General features: G+C 42.0%; 1 protein-coding gene across 8 annotated transcripts in view; it reads right to left on the reverse strand.

Moving 5' to 3' along the window:
• Positions 1 to 19,955, reverse strand: part of LOC122552212 (dedicator of cytokinesis protein 7-like) — a 177,635-nt gene that overhangs the window by 16,730 nt on the left and 140,950 nt on the right. For 4 of the 8 annotated variants that reach the window (XM_043694839.1, XM_043694838.1, XM_043694837.1 and 1 more), the window contains 8 exons: positions 19,400 to 19,534; positions 18,134 to 18,286; positions 12,956 to 13,114; positions 11,885 to 11,985; positions 11,584 to 11,776; positions 10,237 to 10,380; positions 4,071 to 4,202; positions 891 to 905 (listed from right to left, as the gene is read on the reverse strand). In XM_043694839.1, coding sequence (XP_043550774.1) covers positions 891 to 905; positions 4,071 to 4,202; positions 10,237 to 10,380; positions 11,584 to 11,776; positions 11,885 to 11,985; positions 12,956 to 13,114; positions 18,134 to 18,286; positions 19,400 to 19,534 — 1,032 coding nt within the window. The remainder of the gene's footprint in view (positions 1 to 890; positions 906 to 4,070; positions 4,203 to 10,236; positions 10,381 to 11,583; positions 11,777 to 11,884; positions 11,986 to 12,955; positions 13,115 to 18,133; positions 18,287 to 19,399; positions 19,535 to 19,955) is intronic. The other 4 variants (XM_043694843.1, XM_043694836.1, XM_043694835.1 and 1 more) reach the window with 1 other exon arrangement.

The following is a 19,955-nucleotide window of genomic DNA, read 5'->3' on the forward strand; positions in this document are numbered from 1 at the left end:
AGTTAGTGTTCAAAGAGACACCCTTTTTCATTCTCAAAATGTCAATAGTCTTAACTTTTACAGAGGCAGGTGAAACTCATGCTTCAGGTGAAGTGCAAGTGCAATATCTCAGGGTAAGAGTTCAGGGCTAGATATCTTGGGCAGTCTTCTAGCTTTTCCTTCGATGTTGACTCGTGTTTCTTAGTCATAAATTAGGAAACCCAGTATTGAGCAAGACCTATCCCCCAGAAGAATAAAGTAGATGTACAGCCCAGAAGTTGACTGGCTAGAATCCCTCTGTGCTGAATTTATTAATCTACATTGGAATTTCATTAGGGGGGTGCCTAACTAGTACGGGTGTCCTTAGAATATAGAAAATTACCTAGGAGTTTGGTCCTTGCCGTCTAACCCACATGCATGTAGAGGAGTGTGAACTGCATCAGGCTGGTTTTTCCTACAGTTCCAAGTTGTTTGGTGACACTCACTGTCTAGACTACATCAAGGCTGAATCTCAAAGTATGTTGCAATAGGAACTCAACAGTGAGTCAGCATGAGGGCAGAAAATTAGAAACACACTTTAAAATAGCAAGTGGGACAAGCTAAGAGCAGCCTGCCCGCTGACCTCAACGAGGAAATGCTGTAATGTGAAGGAAACAAAGACAGGAAGAAATCATTGGAAACAGTATAAAAATAAAACCAACAGAAATGAGTAAGTGTCATTCCTTCCCTCCCCACCCTAGCCAATCCGACGGCTGCCTGAAGCAACTTCCAAAGCCTGCACTCAGTTAGTTAGAACATGAGATATTTCCCAGTTGGAGAGTGCGTTGTCTCCTCACATGATACAGCCATAACATGCAAAAGCACCATCATCATACAAACAATCCAATCCACACGGAGTGCATGCAGCCTACCTCCCAGCCAGAACTCTGCACATGGACAGAGAGAGGGAAGGGGAGAAATAAAGCGAGAGAAACAAAATTCACTGATCAATGAATGCTCAAACAGATCCAGGAGCTAATACATAATCGTGAGGTCAAGAGTACACACATTATGATGCTGCATTTCAGAGCCACTTAGATCCTATGAGCAAAAGGATGTTTTATCATGGTGTTCTAGTAATGACGACTCTGAAGTGCAAAAATCAGGCAACACTGCAGCAAATGTCAAACATGGCTGTACAAACCAGCAGAGTGAGAGGTTTACATCACTCAGTGTCATGGTGGGGGGAAGGGATTTATATCAATAGGATAGTGAAGGGCATATATCAAATAAAGTGACAGAAAGGAGTCGATATCATTCAGTGTCACAGTGAGAATTTTATATTAGTCGATGTCACAATGATGGATTTACATTACTCAATGTTATAGCCAGGGGCATACATTTGCTACTGAACAAGACAGAACGGATTGTGTCAACTCAAAATGTACAGAGTCAAGGTCACAATGAAGGATATGAACCAGCTCGTGCCACAGTAAAGGGTGGCACTGGCTGATTCATATCAAAGCCAAAGGAATACAGTAGCCACAGACAAAGAAAGGGGGAGGAGGGGAAAGAAGTTGCTCTGGATCACTATTTAGGAAATACATCAATCAACACCTTGGCAAAGAGCAACTGTATATTTGTCATTTTCAGCTTTATTTTTTTCATTCCACTGTAGGAATCCCACCAAACCACTGCCTCCAATGATCAAGTCAAGAGACAAAATTCTCATGTCTCACCACACAGCCTGCAGTTAGCGTCATCACAAAGCTTTGCTTTTATACAGCTTGAAATTCCAAACCATTCTGGTGTTGTACCTTTACAGCTTTGGACACCCATGCCTTCAGGGTAGGAGGAAATGAGACGCTGGCACCAGAAAATGAGTTCAAGGCTACCAGGAGTGGTCGGTGTGCGCGCAGAGTGCATAAAGTCCAGCAACAGGACAAATGGACTCAATAGTAATCATGAAAACAAGCAGCACTGGGAATGCTTGAAAAGGGTCATCAAAGCTTCAAAGTTCCACATCTTTAGCAGTGGACTGGGGCAAGAAGAATCCACGGTACTGGTAACAAAACTCTAAGAGCAGCAGACTGTCACGGTTTGCCGAGCGATGTGCCAAGCATCGAGTTGGGTTGAACATTTTGGCTGGTGGGGTTAATTCTAGCACTCAGACTGGTTGGGAAAGAAGATGGACTTTAAATCTGAAGATGAAAATTAATGTCAAGAACCAAACTTACCATTCTGGATCATTTTCCCTACGAATTGCTTAGAATGTTTTGGGATTATCCTCAGCAGATTTCCAGTTACGTGCATTTTGACTTTTGTTAAAGATGTTCTGTGGTAACCCTCTACATTATTTGAAGAGTGGCTTGATATCAAATACTGAGCAATCTGGAATTATTATGACCTTCCGAGGATGACAGTCAATTATCTATATTCTGTACTTTTAACTAATCGTGGGAAGTAAGATTCATGATCAGTAGCAGACTGCATACCCATGCAGGACCATGTTTAGCTTTCATGAGGGCCACATATCAGGATTTGCCTGCACTGTTAAACTATGTAAGTCAGGGTCACTCACCAGGTTTGACAGCTTGGACTGCAATCAGCCATAAAGTGACGGCACTCGGCCTGTTGAACCAATGTTTTAGCCACTTTACTCAACCAAATGGCGTTTGGACACTGACAGCTACAGCTCTAATCATAGGATTTTGGAATTGACTTAGAACATTTTAAATGCATTTCAAACTTCAGTGTGTTACTTCTTATTGGTGCCTCTGCTTGAACGGTGATTGATCACATGCCTGACTACTGTAGCAGCCAGTGGGTTTATCACTGATCTCCAAACAGTACACCATCGCCATCTCATGGCATGGACTAGGTACTGCAGGCATGCTGCCACTGCTTTCTAAACCTCCCTAATCATGTCCCCCTCCAAATGGGAATAATACTTTTTGTGACAAGCATATGTACATGCCTGTAGGTTTGTTCTTGTGAAAGGTAGAAAGCTGCAGCAACCCTATCCATTGGGACTAGCAACGCTTTGGAGCTTGAGTTCATCCAAAACCCTGCAACCCATATCCTAATTTGCACAAAGTCCCATTCACCCAATATCTTTGAACTTGCTGTCCTAAATTACATCCTCATTCACCAACTTTAGCTCTTTTGTTCAAATGGCTCCATGTCCTGAATCTCTCATATCTCTGTATTATCCATTCTGAATTCTTTGCAACTTTCCAATTCTCCCCCTGTTGACCGATTTCCACATGGTTACTGGTAGCTGTGCTTTCAGCTGAGACATGATGGTCTGGAATTCCCTCCCTAATCATGTCCACCTCCTCTTTTATAAGATGTTCCTTAAAGCCCAGCTCTTCAACCAAGCATTTCCTCATCTGCCTGAGTGTCTATGTACCCAGGGGTCAAATTTGCTCTGATAATGCTTGAGGGGCTAGGGGACGTTTTCATGCACATCGCATGGTAACGTTAGATACATTTGACAAGGCAATGAAGGCAGAGATATGACATACTTCCCAGAGTGCTGCAGTGAAAGAAATAGCAAACTAGACTGCAGCCAACTCCACAGCACCATTGACAAATTGACAGAATAGACCATCCTCCCTTGATTTACAAAGTGTGGAGGGTGGAGTGCCGAATAGAATAGATTACTTACAGTGTGGAAACAGGCCCTTTGGCCCAACAAGTCCACACTGACCCTCTGAAGAGCAACCCACCCAGACCCATTCCCCTACACCTAACACTACGGGCAATTTAGCATGGCCAATTCACCTAACCTGCACATCTTTAGACTGTGGGAAGAAACCAGATCACCACGCAGACCCGGGGAGAATGTGCAAACTCCAAACAGACAGTTGCCCGAGGCAGGATTTGAACCCGGGTCTCTGGTGCTGTGAGGCAGCAGTGCTAACCACTGTGCCACCGTGCCACCCATAATGAGGAAGGGTTTTAGCTGGAGTGACAGACAAGGACACCCACCGCCACAGAATACTGTACAGGTTTTCAAAAGGCTTATTTATAATTATGTATTTCCAATGTTGCATTTACTGAACAAAACAGTAAGCAAAACAAACAGCTATTGAGTTATCACAGAATACCTGATTTGGGATTTTGTTAAAAGCATCCTGTAGTTTTCCATGGATTGTTGCCAGTTTCTTACTGTCCCGGTTGGCCTCATGAATTGGGATCAGGATCTTGTACACTTCATTTACAGCTTCATACATGCCAGCCTGGTGAGGAAAACAAACCACACTATCCACATTAGAACTGAAGAGCAGGATGGAAAGGATCTACTTTCAGACACCTCCACCAGCCCAAAACTAATAAGCAGGATAGGTCGCACCACGGTGGTTCATTCACAGTGCATTCAGCAACCTCCAGATAACTGTTTCTTAATGAGGAAAGAAATCAATGCAGGAGATTTGCTTTTCAGTTAGATGCACATTACACTGTTACAGCTTGTTTGCATAGCACACGCATATCATTATGCTACCATAAAGGAGACTAGCATTGTAACAATGAGATTTTCCTCTAGTACATTATGGTACTGTGGTGGGATTCCATAGCTTTTTTAAAAGATATTTTTACTGAGAATTTTTTTTCTTTATAGTATTATAAGATTACATAAATATAACATTTTACAATTATAACAATTACAACAAACTAACTACCATCTTACTCTACAAAACAAATCAGAATTACACTCACAACCAATTTATAACTAAATAAATAAATAATACCACCTAAGACTTCCAACCTTCAGGAGCATTAATTAGCACACGTGTATGTATTCGGGATTCTTCCTCCCAGGGCACAAGGCTCACTAAACCCAATCACCATGGCTAAACAAAACCCCCAATTAAAATGGCAGACAAGTCTGCTTCCAGGGTAATTCAAAAAGGGCTGCCATGTCTTCTAAAACAAAGTTCCGTTTTATGGTGCACCATGTTTGTGAGGAAATCCAAAGGGATGTGTTCTACAATTAACTTGGGCCATCCCAACAAGCCCAGAGGGTTCTCAGACACCCAGCTCATCAAAATGTTCTTCCTCGCACAGTACGTGAGAATGTTAAACAGCTTTCTTCCATGTGCGTCTAAGGAAGATAAATTTGGCAGACCCAAGAGTACAGACATTGGGTCTCCCTTAACTTCAGACCCCAGACCCCTCTCTATTACTCCTGCCACAAAACTTCAGTACCTACGAAGCTTGTGGCATGACCACAAACAATGAGTGAGGGTTCTACGCTTATTTTGCACTTGGGGCACATTGGAGATGCTCCCTTTTTGAATTTCACAAACCAATCTGGGGCCAAATGAACCCTGTGAAGAACCTTCAACTACATCGCGTGTGTTCTGTTACAGAACGAGATCATTCTCGCATTCTCCCAAATGTCCTCCCATGTCTCTGAGGGAATGTCCCCATCTAACCCTTGCTCCCAGACCTCACATAGTCATTCAAGGCACCACACCCCAATAGGTGATAAAGAGTACTATGCTTGTGGCATGAAGCACCCTCCTCTCTGTGCCAGATCTATACGGGTTGGTCAAAAGTGCAGTTATTTTTTGGATGAAGTCCCTAATCTGGAAGTAACGAGTAAGTTCCCTGCTGGGCAATCTATACTTGCGGCTCATTTGGTTGAAGAACATCACAATCTCCCCCTCAAACAGGTCTCCCCAAACAACAGACTCCCACAGTTGCCCACAGTTTGAATATAGGGTCCATCATCCCTGGCCGGATTCCCGGCATACCAATTATAGGGGTAAGGAAGGAGGTTTTAGATAAACTACCATTTGCTCTGTCACATTGCTCTCTGTATTAATAATGATTGGATTCTGACAGTACTCCATAACTGTCCTCATCTTATCCATACACAACAGACTAGCAAGAGGGCACTTTGCCTGGGAGGCCTCAATATCCAACTATATTGATCTCGGATCCTCACAAGCCCAGTCGCTCATGAAGGACAGAAGGGAGCTTAGTTAGTATCGCTTAATAGCCGGAAAGTCTATTCCCCCCAACCTTGGGGTAACTGCAATTTGGCAAGCTTAACGAGGGGCTACCTGTAATGCTAAATAAAAGAACTAAACCAACTAGTAAGTCTCCACAACATTTGCCTGGGAAATATCAGCATTCGTATGGGATAGAACTGACAAAGAAGGACCTTCATTTTGATAAGTGCTATTCGACCTAACCATGAGATTGGAAGGGCCTCCCATCTTTGAAGGCCTTGTCCAATCTTGTCAAGCAAATGAGCAAAATTAGCCTTAAATAATTGATCAAAGGTGGGAGTAACTAAAATGCCTCAGTAAAGAAAACCCTCTGTGACCATTTAAAGGGGAATCGTAATTCCCCTTTATAAGCAGGTATTCCCATCAGACCCCCCAGGGGCATAGCCTCTGATTTTGCAAAATTGATCTTATATCCCAAAAAAGAGCCAAATAAATTAATACATTGTATTAAATGGGATACAGAAACTGCCGGGTTTGATAAGAGGAGGAGAACATCATCTGCATATAACATAATCTTATGTGCCCATGATCCCACTTCTGGGGCAGCTATGTTAGGGTCTCTACGGATCGCCTCTGCTAGCAGCTCAATCACCAATGTAAACATTAGCGGTGATAGGAGACAACCAATACTGAAGTTACTGGATCTTACATCATTGGTGAGAACTGCAGCCAGAGGGTCACTATACACCTATACTCCACCTATTTGACAAAGACCTCACCTAGACCAAACCGTTCCAGAGTATAAAAAAGATATGGCCATTCCGCACAATCGAATGCCTTCTCTCCGTCTAAAGAGATTACCAAACCCTGAACCGAACGTTGCTGACACACTTGGACCGTATTCAGTAATCTTTAATATTATTGGAGAACCTACGGTCCTTTATTAAATCAGTCTGGTCCCCTTAATAATATAGGGTTGTGTCTTGGATAAAATTTTAAATCTGATTTTAACAGTGAAATGGGACTGTACGAAGCACAGTACTCTGGAGTCTTCCCTTTCTTAGGGATGAGAGAGATGTTAGCCTCTCTCAGGGATGGCGGAGGCAGCCATGACTGTACGAATAGTTGTACATATCCAGTGTCGGCCCTGACAAGATATTTGCAAATTCTTTGTAGAATTCACTCAGGAGACCATCAGCGCTGGGCATCTTCTCACTTTTGGAGCTGTCTTTCTGTCTCCTGTATCTTTGCACTGTCAAGGGGGCATTAAGAAGAGATGCATGTTCCAAGGACAAGCCTGCAAGTTCCAGGTTCTTAAAAAAAAATCCATCCTAGCCCATCAATCCTCACAGCATCCCGACCAATATAGCTCAGTGCATAAACTCCGAAATGCCACATTGATCCTTTTAGAGTCACACATAAGAAACTCAGTGCCTTCCCTAATTGATGTGATGGATTGGAGGGCATTCTTTCTCCTGGCCACCGCCATGCTCAAACAGCCTTTGTATCGGGAAAGAGAGTTCGCTCTTAGCTGTCTGAGTGAGCATGGTTCAATGCAACCCGGAGGGCTGTGACTCACCGCAATTTAGCCATTCACAGCCCATCAAAATAACTGCCATGGTCGCCTTCAACCGTGTCTTGAGCAGATGATGCTGCTCTCCCTTCGATCTCTTCCGGCTAGCTGAATAAGAGATAACTATCCCCCTAGCATAGGCCTTCGCAGTCTCCCAGAGTATAGACGGGTTACTAGCCGTACCCAAATTGATAGCCAACAACGCTTTGAACTCACTCGAGAAGTACTTGACAAGCTTACTGTCCTCGAGTATAAAAGAATCCATCTGCCAATGCTGGGAACCTGTTCCGTTGCCCTTAATCTCAACTTCCAAATACACTGCCGTACAATCAGAAATGGCTATGTTTCCAATTGTACAGGAAAACACCAAAGGTGCTAACAAAAAAGGTCAATCCTGGTATGACACTTGTGTGGATTAGAGAAAAAGGTGAAATCCCTTCCCGTAGCGTGGAGACATCTCCAAATATCCACCAACCCCAATTCCACGCAGAAGTCAACCAATTGCTTGAATTGCAGAGAGACATTTGGGGATCTTTGGGCATTCTATCCACTGTGGGGTTCATGAGGTGATTAAAATCTCCCCTGCTGATAGTATGTCACGTTCCAAGGGCAACCAACTTAGAAAGTGCATCATTCAGGAATTTGAGGTGGTGCGTTGGGGGGGGGGGGGGGGGGGGGAAAGGGGTGGAAAATAAACATTTAGAATTCCATACTCTTCACCGTGTATTAAAGTTTTAAGAATTAAGAACCGCCTATTTTCATCTTTAACTTGACTTAATAACTTAAATGGGAGACTCTTCTGGACAAATATGGACACTCCCCTGTTCTTAGTGTTAAAGGACGAAAAAAAATTCTATCAAATCCACCTTGATGTAACTTTAGATGCTCCTTCTCATTAAGATGGGCTTCTTGCAACAGGGCAATATCAAGCCTCTCCTTCCTGAGACTTGAAAGTACTTTCTTTTTCTTGACCAGCAAGTGGCTCCCTTTAATATCCCAGATGCACCATTTAAGGAAACTCTTACGCATTTCACTCAATAACAACTCTTGAACCCCCAAGAGGAAGAACCATACTCACAACGCACCGAGTGTAAATAAATAAAGACTCAGTCTAAAAAACACACACACTAAAACTACATTAACAAAACTTTCATAAAACTACCTCTACTAAAAACCAACAAACTAAACCAATTATAGCATACAAAAAACACTTGATGGGAGACTCTCCCTCTGCCCACAGGGTGCACTTACACTACCCACATACATCTCCCAAACTCCTTTTAGTTTGAGCCGTGCCCCAAACTCAGGATAAGGATAAATAAAAATTGGGTATTATGAACAAAAAAAAATTTTAAAGTGGGGACTTCACTCACCCCCAAGTCTACCTTGACCTCAATTATCACGATAAAAAAAAACGATAACCAACAACACGTTCTGTAATACAACAATAGAAAGAAAGGAGAAGCACACAAGGTAGAGAGAAAAAATAAAGGGAAAGGAAAAGAGAACCATTATTGTCTATATTCTTTGGACCAACCAGTCTATTTCAAAGTGTCCAGAAAGCTTTTTGCTTTCTCTGAGGAGACAAATACATGCACAGATCCTTTGTGATTAAAGTGGAGCTCTGCCTGGTACCTGATGGAATATTGAATTCCTCAGTCTCTTCTTCACCTCATGGAAGACTTCCTCTTGCAGATCATGGCTGCAGAAAAGTCCCGAGAAAACATAATCTTTGATCTTTTATAAACTCGGGTCTGAGGAGCCTTTCCCAGCAATCTGGAGGCTTCCATTACCTTTTTTTGTCCCTGCTGGAATGGAATTGCACTAGGACCGGGTGGGGGCACTGGTCTGAATCGGGCCTGCGCACCACCACCTGGTGAACTCTTTCAATCTGCACCAGGTCCACCTTGGCATTCCAGCCCAGAAATCGAGGCAGCCATTCTTCAAAGAAACTGGCTGGCCGCGCACCTTCCTCTTGCTCCGACAGCCGGATCACCCAGATGTTTTATCTTCGACCGCGATTTGAGATCATCAACCTGTTCTACCAAGGCCCGTACCTACTTCTCCAGGGCCTGGATATATCCCACCGTGGACTTGACCGCAGTCTCCGACATCGTGGTCCACTGCTCGACCACTTCCTCTCGCTTCCCGAGACTCTGCAGCTCCTGCTCATGCTTCTGCAGCATGGCTGAGATCGGTTGCAGTGTGACGCGACTCTCTACAATCGATGCCTCGATCATCTCCCAGATTTTCGTGATCTCCGCAGCCAGGCCTTGTTGCATAGATGAGTCCATCGGGATTTTGGGGGAGCACCAGCTGCAGCCGTGGGCATGTCCGATGCTGCAGGGGAGTGTCCTGCCTGTTCTGATTTATTCTGTCCTTGACCTCTAATCATCTTCCCTCAATAAAAAAAGATATGAAGCACTTCTCCCAATATTAAACTGTCGATTTCCTGCAAAATAGCTTAGTTGGGGAGGGTAAAAGCACCACTTCACCCGAGTTATGGCGCAGAGCTCAGTAAGGCAGACCTGCTAGATTACCGCCATCTTGGATCCTCTCAGGATTTCATAGTTTTAACAGTACTATCTGGATTGGAAGTGGGTGGTGTACAGATGTGAAATAAATGTTAAATAAATGTCCAGGACAAGGATTCCCAAATGCATAATCAGAGCAAGCGGAGAGGATGTGAGACTGAAATTAGAACAAAACAAGAGGGAAGATACAACTAAATATATTGTATACCATTGTAAAGGAGGCTGCTGCTTGTTCAAGCAATCCCACAAGACCAGCTTCTGTGAAATACTTCCCAGCACAAATGCCTTCTTCATCAGGAGAAAGAACATCATCCGATACAGCTGATTCCTCAAGAACATTTGATGATATGTTCTTTGGGGGAGAAAATGCACAGAATTATAAATATAAATTAAAACTGATTCTTAATCCAAACTTTAATTATATAACAGCTTATATTTATACAGTGAGTTTAATATAATGAGATCTTCCAAGGCGCTGTGAAGGAGCATTATAAAATAATGTATAACACTGAGCCATTTAAGGAAATACCTGGTCAAAAATGTTGGTTTTAAGAGATACCTTGAAGGAGAAAAGTATGTAAAGAAGCAGACAGAAGATCCTCCACAACATGGGGACTAGGCAACTCGAGGTATGGCAATTAGTGATGGATCAATTAAAATCAGAGATGCTCAAGGAGGTCAGTATTAGATGACTACAGTTCCTCAGAAGGTTGTGGAGCTAGGGGAAATTACAGAGATAAGGAAAGGCAAGGCTGTGAAGGGAAAGCTGGGAAACCAACAATGAGAATGCTTAAATCAAGTTGTTGTTTGTGTGGGAGCCAATATGGGCCAGTGACCACAAAGCTGATAGAGGAATGAGTCACACTGCAAGTTAAGGGTCCAAAGTAATATAGTTGTCATAGAGATGTACAGCACAGAAATAGACGCTTACATACTTTTACACTTTGTTTTGGGCACACATACATTAGTACTTTGCTCAAAGCCCCCAAACATTTCTTATCATTACCAAGCTTTTGTCAGCTAGAATGGCAGATGAGGTATTTTCAGTTATAGAATGCAAACAGCTTTCTCGAAAAGGATATGAACACCATCCTTGTTTAATCTGCAATAAGTGGCACTCAATGTTATGAGGCAGTCCTGAACACTCAGAAATACTTACCCAACAACATGAAAATCTGAATACTACATCTCTATTTGCACCTGACTGAATGGGTAAACTCAACCTGGAGATAGCTAATCTTCACTGCCACTTTCCTTAGCCTCAGGTACCAGCACCTTATAACACAACAAAAAAGAACAAAATATACAGATGCTATAAATCTGCTTGAGGTAGAAAATTCTGGAAAGATTCAACAGATCAGCCAGTACCTATGGAGAGAGAAAAACAAAGTAAATCTTTGAGATTAATGTTATTTAATCAGAACTGAAAGACAGATTCTGATATGCCATCAATCTGAAATGTTAACTTTCTCCCTTCACAGATGCTGCCTCACCTACTGACCATTTCCAGCATTTGCTGGTTTAACTTTGCAAGATTGAACCTTCACCCTCTTACCTGAAAGCTGACACAGCCCACCGGCAGGTACCTACAGTCTTCCAGCATGTTGAGGTATTCTGCCACCAGTGCTGCAGAATGCACCAGGCACTGTGCCGCTTCAGCGTGGTTAGCTCGCTCGGAGTGCTTCCCTGCCATATTCTGTAACCATGTCAGGCGCAAATCAGGTGATGTCTGATAACCTTTGGCAATTCTATCAGATCAGGACACACAGGTTAGTCCAAAGCTGGTGGATATGAGCTGCATTTCAACACTCTCAATCTTGGAGTGAGCAGAAAGAAACAAAGAATTAGTAATGTACCTGTACATCAGATCCATTAACATTTCTGGATCCTCCTGATGTTCCTTCATCTTCACTGTGTCGGTGAGAATCATGTGCAGGTTAAACACTAAGTCTTGTACCTGAATAGAAAGGAAGTAGGACAGGAAATCACATCAAAGTCATTTTAAAAAAACTTCCCCTAATTTAATAATAAAATAAAGAATAACTATTGATCACTTTTGAAATTCATTCAATACATTAAATATTGCTGAATACCTTTGTCTTGTACTTACCAGTACAAACACAAGTATGCCAAATTTCAAATTATAATAAATTAAAATAGTTGAGAATATTTGAAATTTATCATTGTTACATTTGTCATAATGAAGATAAAACAAAACCTTCAGCAGACAATTTCTCTTTTCAACGTAGAATTTCATAGAATCCCTACGAGTGTTGAAACAGGCTATTTCGACCCAGCAAGTCCACACCGACCCTCCAAAGAGTATCCCACCCAGACCCATTCCCCTACCCTATTACTCTACATTTCCCCTGACTAATGCACCCATCTACACAATATTCAAGTTCCGTGATACCAAGCGACTCTCTGTATACTTTCAATTAAAATATGTCATGATGTATAGTTCACCTCAAATTTTGTTCCAGAGGTACATCTGACTGTGTTTTCTCATCTCCAGGCAATTGCCAGGAGATCAGACTGGCTTCCAGTGCTTTGCTAAGGAAATCGTTTTGATCAGCCCATTTCTAGGACACATAGACCTCCTGCCATTCACTGATATTCAAAATGGAAGGAGGGATTAAGATGTGGCAATGTAGAAGGCATGTTGTGAGAAGATAATTTAAATGTTCTATTGCCATCATCAGTTTGCGACCTGTATACTCAGTGGATTTATGGATATGAGGATCGTTATTTGGCTACCAACTTCTGTTGGAAAGACTTTTTCCATTTCCCTTTGGTTAGGGGACTGGTTCTGGTGACCAGTCATGCGCTTGAAATATTACCACTGCCTTTCTCTCACCACAGAAGTAACCTGAACTGCTCAGCACTTACAGCATCTCTGGTTTATTGACAATTTAAAGATGGTCTACCTGCTCAGCAAAGGTGGTCTCCCGCAGCTCTAGGTCCTCCTCCGCATATGTCAGAATGGTCTTCAATGAGCGACGAAGGTATTCTTCATTGAAGTTTTGGGAAGTGCCCACCAATGATGACAATGACATTGTGACTTGCATTTTCACTCGGGCAAAGTTCTGCAGAAAGACTTTTTTTTCAGTTATTTTTCTTAGGCTTGAGGCTATTTCAAGTATTAATATGCAAGACGAACTCCCAGTATACACTGTGAAAGTGTGGGTGTACGTTTATTCATTACGAGTGGGCGATCAAGGTTAATTTCTTCTGCTGACACCACAAGTCTCCCCCCATTAGGACAGTGCATTATATTGCAAAATAAAAGCCACTTTAACTTCCAGATTATCACCAGCAGTAGCCACAATACACAACTTGGTATCAATGAATCACCAATAGTGAAAGTGATGTGACCACTGAATTGCAGAATTACATGTTGCTACTTTCCAGGTACTGCTACTGGCTCCTTTCTACGTCAACAGGGCTAAAGTAGGTCCTTGTTTAAAGTCATCCCTGTTTAATGTTACTTTACCATGTTTTGGTCCCCATATTTAAAAAAAAGACTGTTCAAAGGAGATTCTCTAGGCTAATCCCTGGGATGAAGGGTTGACTTACCAAGAACAGCTAAACAGGTTAGGCCTTTAGTCAGTAAGGTTTAGAGGAATGAAGGGTGATCTGATTGAGATTCTGAGCATACTTGACATGGTAGATGTTGAGAAGATGTTTTCACAAGTGGTGCAGTCTTGCAATAGGGACATTATTACAGAATTACTAAAGACACATTTAAAACTGAGAAGCGAAGGAATTTCTCCTCCCAGTAGGTAGCGAGTGTCTGGCATACTCCACTCCAGAGTCGAAGCGTCTAGATCACTGGAAGTATTTAAAGAAATGTTCGATAGATTTTTGAGCTATCAAAGAGTTGATGGCTATGCTGAGCCTAGGGTTCAGTTGAGTCCACCATGATCTTATTGAGGGGGAGGACAGGCTTAATGGGCCAAATGACCAAATTCCGTGCTTATTTGTTATGTTTTTGTGCTATACGGATGGCCTGTTTTTGCATCCTGCAACTTTGTTTAGTGTACAGAATTCATTTTAACACTGGTTCCTGCATAACCAATAGGCACCCATCCCCCCCGCCCCCCAATTTCTGACCTCAGAGTCATGCCCTCCTGCCCGCTGAAATAACTCATGTACCACTTACTCGGCTTGGATTTGCATTCATTTTCAAGATCCAGATTCAATCCAAAGCTGCAGCTACAATGGCATGGAAGTGAGAAGCTAAGTGGTTCCAATGTCCTGGGGCTTGTTTAATCCATATTCATTATTTTTCTTTTAACTTCATTCACGTGATATGGCATCACTGCCTAGGCCAGCATTCATTGCCCATCCCTAATTGCCCAGAGGGCAGTTGAGAGTCAACCCTGTTGCTGTGGGTCTGGAGTCACTTGTGCACCAGACCAGGTAGGACATTAGTGAACCAGATGGGTTTTCCTGATAATTGCTGGTGGTTTCACAGTCATCATTCCAGGTTTCTTTTGAATGCAAATTCCACTATCTGCAATGGGCGGGAACCCAGATCTCCAGAACATTACCTGGGTCTCCAGATTACTAATTTAGCAATAATACGCTTAGACCATCACCTCCTCATTAGCCTGTATTTAAATAACTTTGAACTCTATTTCTGCCTTGCTGCTCTTCTCTAACGCCTTGCTCACATTGGAAATTCAGTAGAAAGAGGTAAGTGAGCCCTTTTAAAAATAATGAGGCACCAGAAGGATCAGTCAGCAGGAGGATGGTAAGCAAGATCACTGACGAGAGACTGTAGACATTAAGTACATTTTCTTTCATAATTTTAAGCACATTCTAAATTTAATGTCATTTACTATTTCAGAATGTAGCACTGCAACACATTTCAACTTTGAGGGTATAGTGTTTTAATTTGTTTTGCTGATAAGGAAGTTCCTCTAGAATGCAATTAAAACTGGCTCCCATGGACTTTCACTGAAAAGTCATGATTACTAAGAATATAGCCATAACTTTAAGTGAAGATTCATTGTACATGATGCAAATTAAACAACCAGATAACCCCAAATTAATTCTCATCATTTCAAGTTAACAAGTCCAGCTTTGTGATCAGTTCATCAGTTCACCAGAACAATTCTGTTTGGGAAAAAAATGTACAGAATCATAAACTGGTCTACCATAATCTACCATTCAACATTGACTTGGCCACTCAACTACTCTGAGCACACCACTGTCACTTTCCTACTCAATGCATAATTTATCCTCACTCAATGCATCTATTTGATTAATAACATTAATAACCTGGTAGAATAGACACAATGGACAAACAAGTTCAACCTAAATAAATGTGGTAATATATTTTGGTATGTAAAGTAAGTAGGTCACATGACCTGTAAGGTGAAAGTCTAGGGTGGGGTAGGAGAATAAATATGAGGAGAAATTGAGGTCTGCAGATGCTGGAGATCAGAGCTAAAAATGTGTTGCTGGAAAAGCGCAGCAGGTTAGGCAGCATCCAGGGAACAGGAGAATCGACGTTTCGGGCATAAGCCCTTCTTTAGGAGAATAAATATACCAATCACTGTAAGTGGCAGCACAAGGTCAGCAAGGCCATTATAATAAAAAAACAAACCAAGCACAAGGATTTATTTCTTGAGACATTATTGAACAAAATGGAAGTTATACTGAACCTGTTTCAAATTTTAGACCACACAGAGTACTGTGTACAGTTCTGGGTCACCAAGTTTTAAAAAGGATGAAGAGGGCATAAGGAAAATTTACACGGATGATACCTGAAATGTGCACCGTGGATATACATATCAGAAAAGGCTATGTCTCTTCTATTAGAAAAAGACTCAGGGATGACCTATTAGAATTCTTTAAAGTTATCAAAGATTTTAATAGATGAGACACAGACAATATTTTCTCTCGTGGGGAAGAGCATAACTAGAAGGGACCATCACTTCTATAGTCATGAATAAATCCAATAGGAAATGCAGAAGAAATATCTTTACCCAAAGAGTTGCAAACAATTTGGAACTCTCTCCACAGGGAGCAATTGAAATGAATTGTATGGATGCATCTAAGGGGTGTCTAAAAACCCGCATATGAAGATGAAGCGAATAGAAGGTTATGCTAATAGTTTAAAATGAGGAAAGACAAGTGGAGAGGCTTGAATGGAGTATAAACACTGGCATTGGCTGGTTGGTCTTAATATCCCATGTATGCAGTAGCCATTTAGAAGCTGAATGCATCACAGAGAAATACCTTGGTTACTTAATGTCTTACAGGTAGACAGGGTAATGAAGGCAGCGTTTGGCACACTTGCCTAATTGATCAGAGTATTGAATGTAGGTGTTTGGATGTCATGTTGCAGCTGTACAGAACATTGGTTAAGCCAACTTTGGAATACTGTGTTCAGTTCTAGTCTCCCTGCTTTAGGAAAGATGTTAAGAAATTTAAAAGGGTTCAGAAAAGATTTACAAGGATGTTGCTGGGTTGGAGGTATAGGGAAAGGCTGAATAGACTGGGGCTGTTTTCCCTGCAGCATCGGAGGCTATGGGATGACCTTATAGAGGTTACAAGATCATGAGGGGCATAGATAGGGTATACAAACAAGGTCTTTTTTCCAGGGTAGGAGAGTCCATAAGTTTAAGGTGAGAGGGGAAAGATTTAAAAGGGACATAAGGGGCAACTATTTCATGCAGAGGGTGGTGTGTGTATGGAATGAGCTGCCAGAGAAAGTGGTGGAGGCTGGTACAATTAAAAGGCTGCATTTAAAAGGCATCTAGATGGGCATATGAATAGGAAGGGTTTAGAGGGATATGAGCCAAATGCTGGCAAATGGGACTAGATTAATTTAGGATATCTGGTCAGCATGGACGATTTGGACTGAAGGGTCTGTTTTGGTGCTGTACATCTCTATGATGAGAAATTACTCATCTTGGTCATTCAATACATAATTCATTGTCAAAAGGCATTTTCTTGGTCGCCTCATCCATTCAGTGCATCATCCATTTAATATGTTAAGTACCACTTTGGAAGCCTGTGCTGATTGGAACAATCACAAATGTACACAGTAAGCAGAAGACTGTAAATGGATTGTTTAGGAAAGGGTTTCTCTCAGAAATATGATTAATATGTACGTTAGAATAATTCCAAATTAACCAAATTACTGATTGGTTATCTTGTAATAACACATTCTTTGGCATCATCAGACCTGCATGTCAAAGCTTGCAGTTAAACCCCACCTTAAAGTCAGGATGGAGAACGCTGCAGAAATTTTCTCATGCTGTTTCAACATTGTCACATTAAGGACAGTATGAGTTGAATCTGAACTACATTACCTCAATTTATAACCAAACTTGCAGTTATACAGTGCTGTTCAAAGTACTCAACAGCAAACAGTATTTTCAAAGTGCTGTCACTCTTGTAACAGAGGGAAACACAGAATTTAGCTTGCACACAATCAATGAGATGCTGACTAGATTATCTGTTTTAATGATGCTAGTTGAGGGATAATAATTGGGTGAGAGAGCTCCCCTGCTCTTCTTCCAATGATGCATTAGGATTTTTATGCTTACCTGAGAAGGCAGATAAAATGTCAGTTTTATATTCTATCCAAAAGAGAGCATTTCCAACAGACAGGCCCACGCTTAATACAGTCCTGCACTGAAGTATGGTGATTTTGAGCTCTCAAGATTGAGAATACAACCAGTAAATTTCTGACTTGGACACGAGTGCTCCCACTAAGTTACAGATGACACCTCAATTCTATTCCAGAAGTGTGAACTAAGTTAAACTATAAAAGAGCACTCCTTGCTGTGCCAATACTGCAGTTTTGCCATTTCACACATCAGCTCCTCCTTATGGTGTCTTGAAGTGAGAACTTAATGCCAAACGAGGGCAGCTTTCTTCTTTCGATTCATGAGTGAAGAAAGCAGAAGCTATTTTACCTGTGGATAGAGGCAACTTTCATTTCACTGTCAGAATTAAAGCAAATCAATCAGGCTCCAGACACAAACGTGAATTTTTTTACCCAGTTGTATAATTCAGATTATTGGTCTTAGAATCAATATTCACTCTCCACAGTTTCACACATTAAAGACACAAAATGTACTTACATTGCCAATCTCAAAGTTTTGCCTCATCAGAAGGTAGAGTGAGGCGCTGGCATGTGCTCGGATAGTTCCCACACTGCTGCTGCAGTGTCGCAGAAGTCTTAGACAGAGATCAGCACAAAGTTCAGTGTCCTCCTCAAACAGCATTTCCGGAAACTACAGAAAGATAAGCAGGAGAGTAATCAATCAATAGATTGAGGGGATCAGCTTCACATCCCCTGACAGAGGACAAGTCACAGCTTCACAGCATGTTAATGCAGGAATGACTGCTCATTGACAGGGTTAAACAGGTCGGGCAAAACCAGAAGATCCACTGGCTTTGAGACTCAAATATTCATAGAGTTCCTACAGTGTGGAAGCAGGCCATTCAGCCCATTGAATCCCCAATGACCCTCCGAAGAGCATCCCACCTCCTTACCCTATCCTTGTAACCACGCATTCCCATGGGTATTCCATCTAACCTGCACATCCCTGGACATATGGGCAATTTAGCATGGCCAATCCAACTAGCCTAAACATCTTTGGATTGTGGGAGGAGCCCAGAGAAAATCCAGGCAGCCATAGTCATAGAGATGTAGAGCATGGAAACAGACCCTTCGGTCCAACTCATCCATGCTGACCAGCTATCCCAATCCAATCTAGCCCCACCTGCCAGCACCTGGCCCATATCCCTCCTATTCATATACCCATCCAGAGCCTTTTAAATGTTGCAATTGTACCAGCCTTTACCACTTCCCTTTGGCAGCTCATTCCATACACGTACCACCCTCTGCGTGAAAACGTTGCCTCTTAGGTCACTTTTCCCCCCTCACCCTAAACGTATGCCCGCTAGTTCTGGACTCCTCACCCCAGGGAAAAGACTTTGTCTATTTATCCTATCCATGCCCCTCATGATTTTATAAACCTCTATAAGGTCACCCATCAGCCTCTGACGCTCCAGGAAAAACAACCCCAACCTATTCAGCCTCTCCCTATAGCTCAAATCCTCCAACTCTGGCAACATCCTTGTAAATCTTTTCTGAACCCTTTCAAGTTTCACAACATCTTTCCGATAGGAAGGAGACCAGAATTGCATGTAGCCCTGGGGAGAATATGCAAACTCCACACAGACAGTCACCTAAGGCTGGAATCAAACTCGGGTGTCTGGCCCTTTGAGTGCCAATCACTTTGCCACCCACATAGATGCTGAGGGTAGAAAAAGTACTGGGAAGTTGAAGCAATTTTCAACAAAAATAATTCATAAAATTCACAAAGGTTGATTATGCTTACCTTAAAGACCAATGCCCGCTGTGTGGCAAAGCAGTGTTGCAGAAAGTGGGCACTCTGGTTAGAAGCCATGGTATGTAGAATGACCTTCAGCACTCCACTCAACACACTCTCTTTTGACTCCGACACCATAACTGTCTGAGTAACCGAAAACAATACAATCATGACTTACTACATAGCGGACCAATGTCCAGCTAACTGCAATCCAACTTGATGATTTGTTAGTTCATTGGCACAGTTAATATAATTAATTAACTACACTAATTCTGTCTCTTAATTTCACTTCCCCAGCATTACCTACTCATATTTAATGCTTCTGACAGGGGGGCAAGTGAGTTGAGAAGAGGACATAAAGATCTTACAAAGAGATCAGTTAAATCAGTGGGCAAAGATCTGGCAAAAGGAGTAATATATAACTAAGTGTGAAACTGTCCATTTTGGACAAAAAAATGGTATATTATCTGAATGGTCAGAGGTTGCAGAGAGATCTGGATGTCCTAGTGAATGAAGCGCAGAAGGTAAGTATGAAATACAGCAAGTAAACAGGAAAACTAATAGA

This window comes from Chiloscyllium plagiosum, chromosome 8 (assembly GCF_004010195.1).
Source record: "Chiloscyllium plagiosum isolate BGI_BamShark_2017 chromosome 8, ASM401019v2, whole genome shotgun sequence".
Classification (NCBI taxonomy): Eukaryota; Metazoa; Chordata; class Chondrichthyes; order Orectolobiformes; family Hemiscylliidae; genus Chiloscyllium; species Chiloscyllium plagiosum.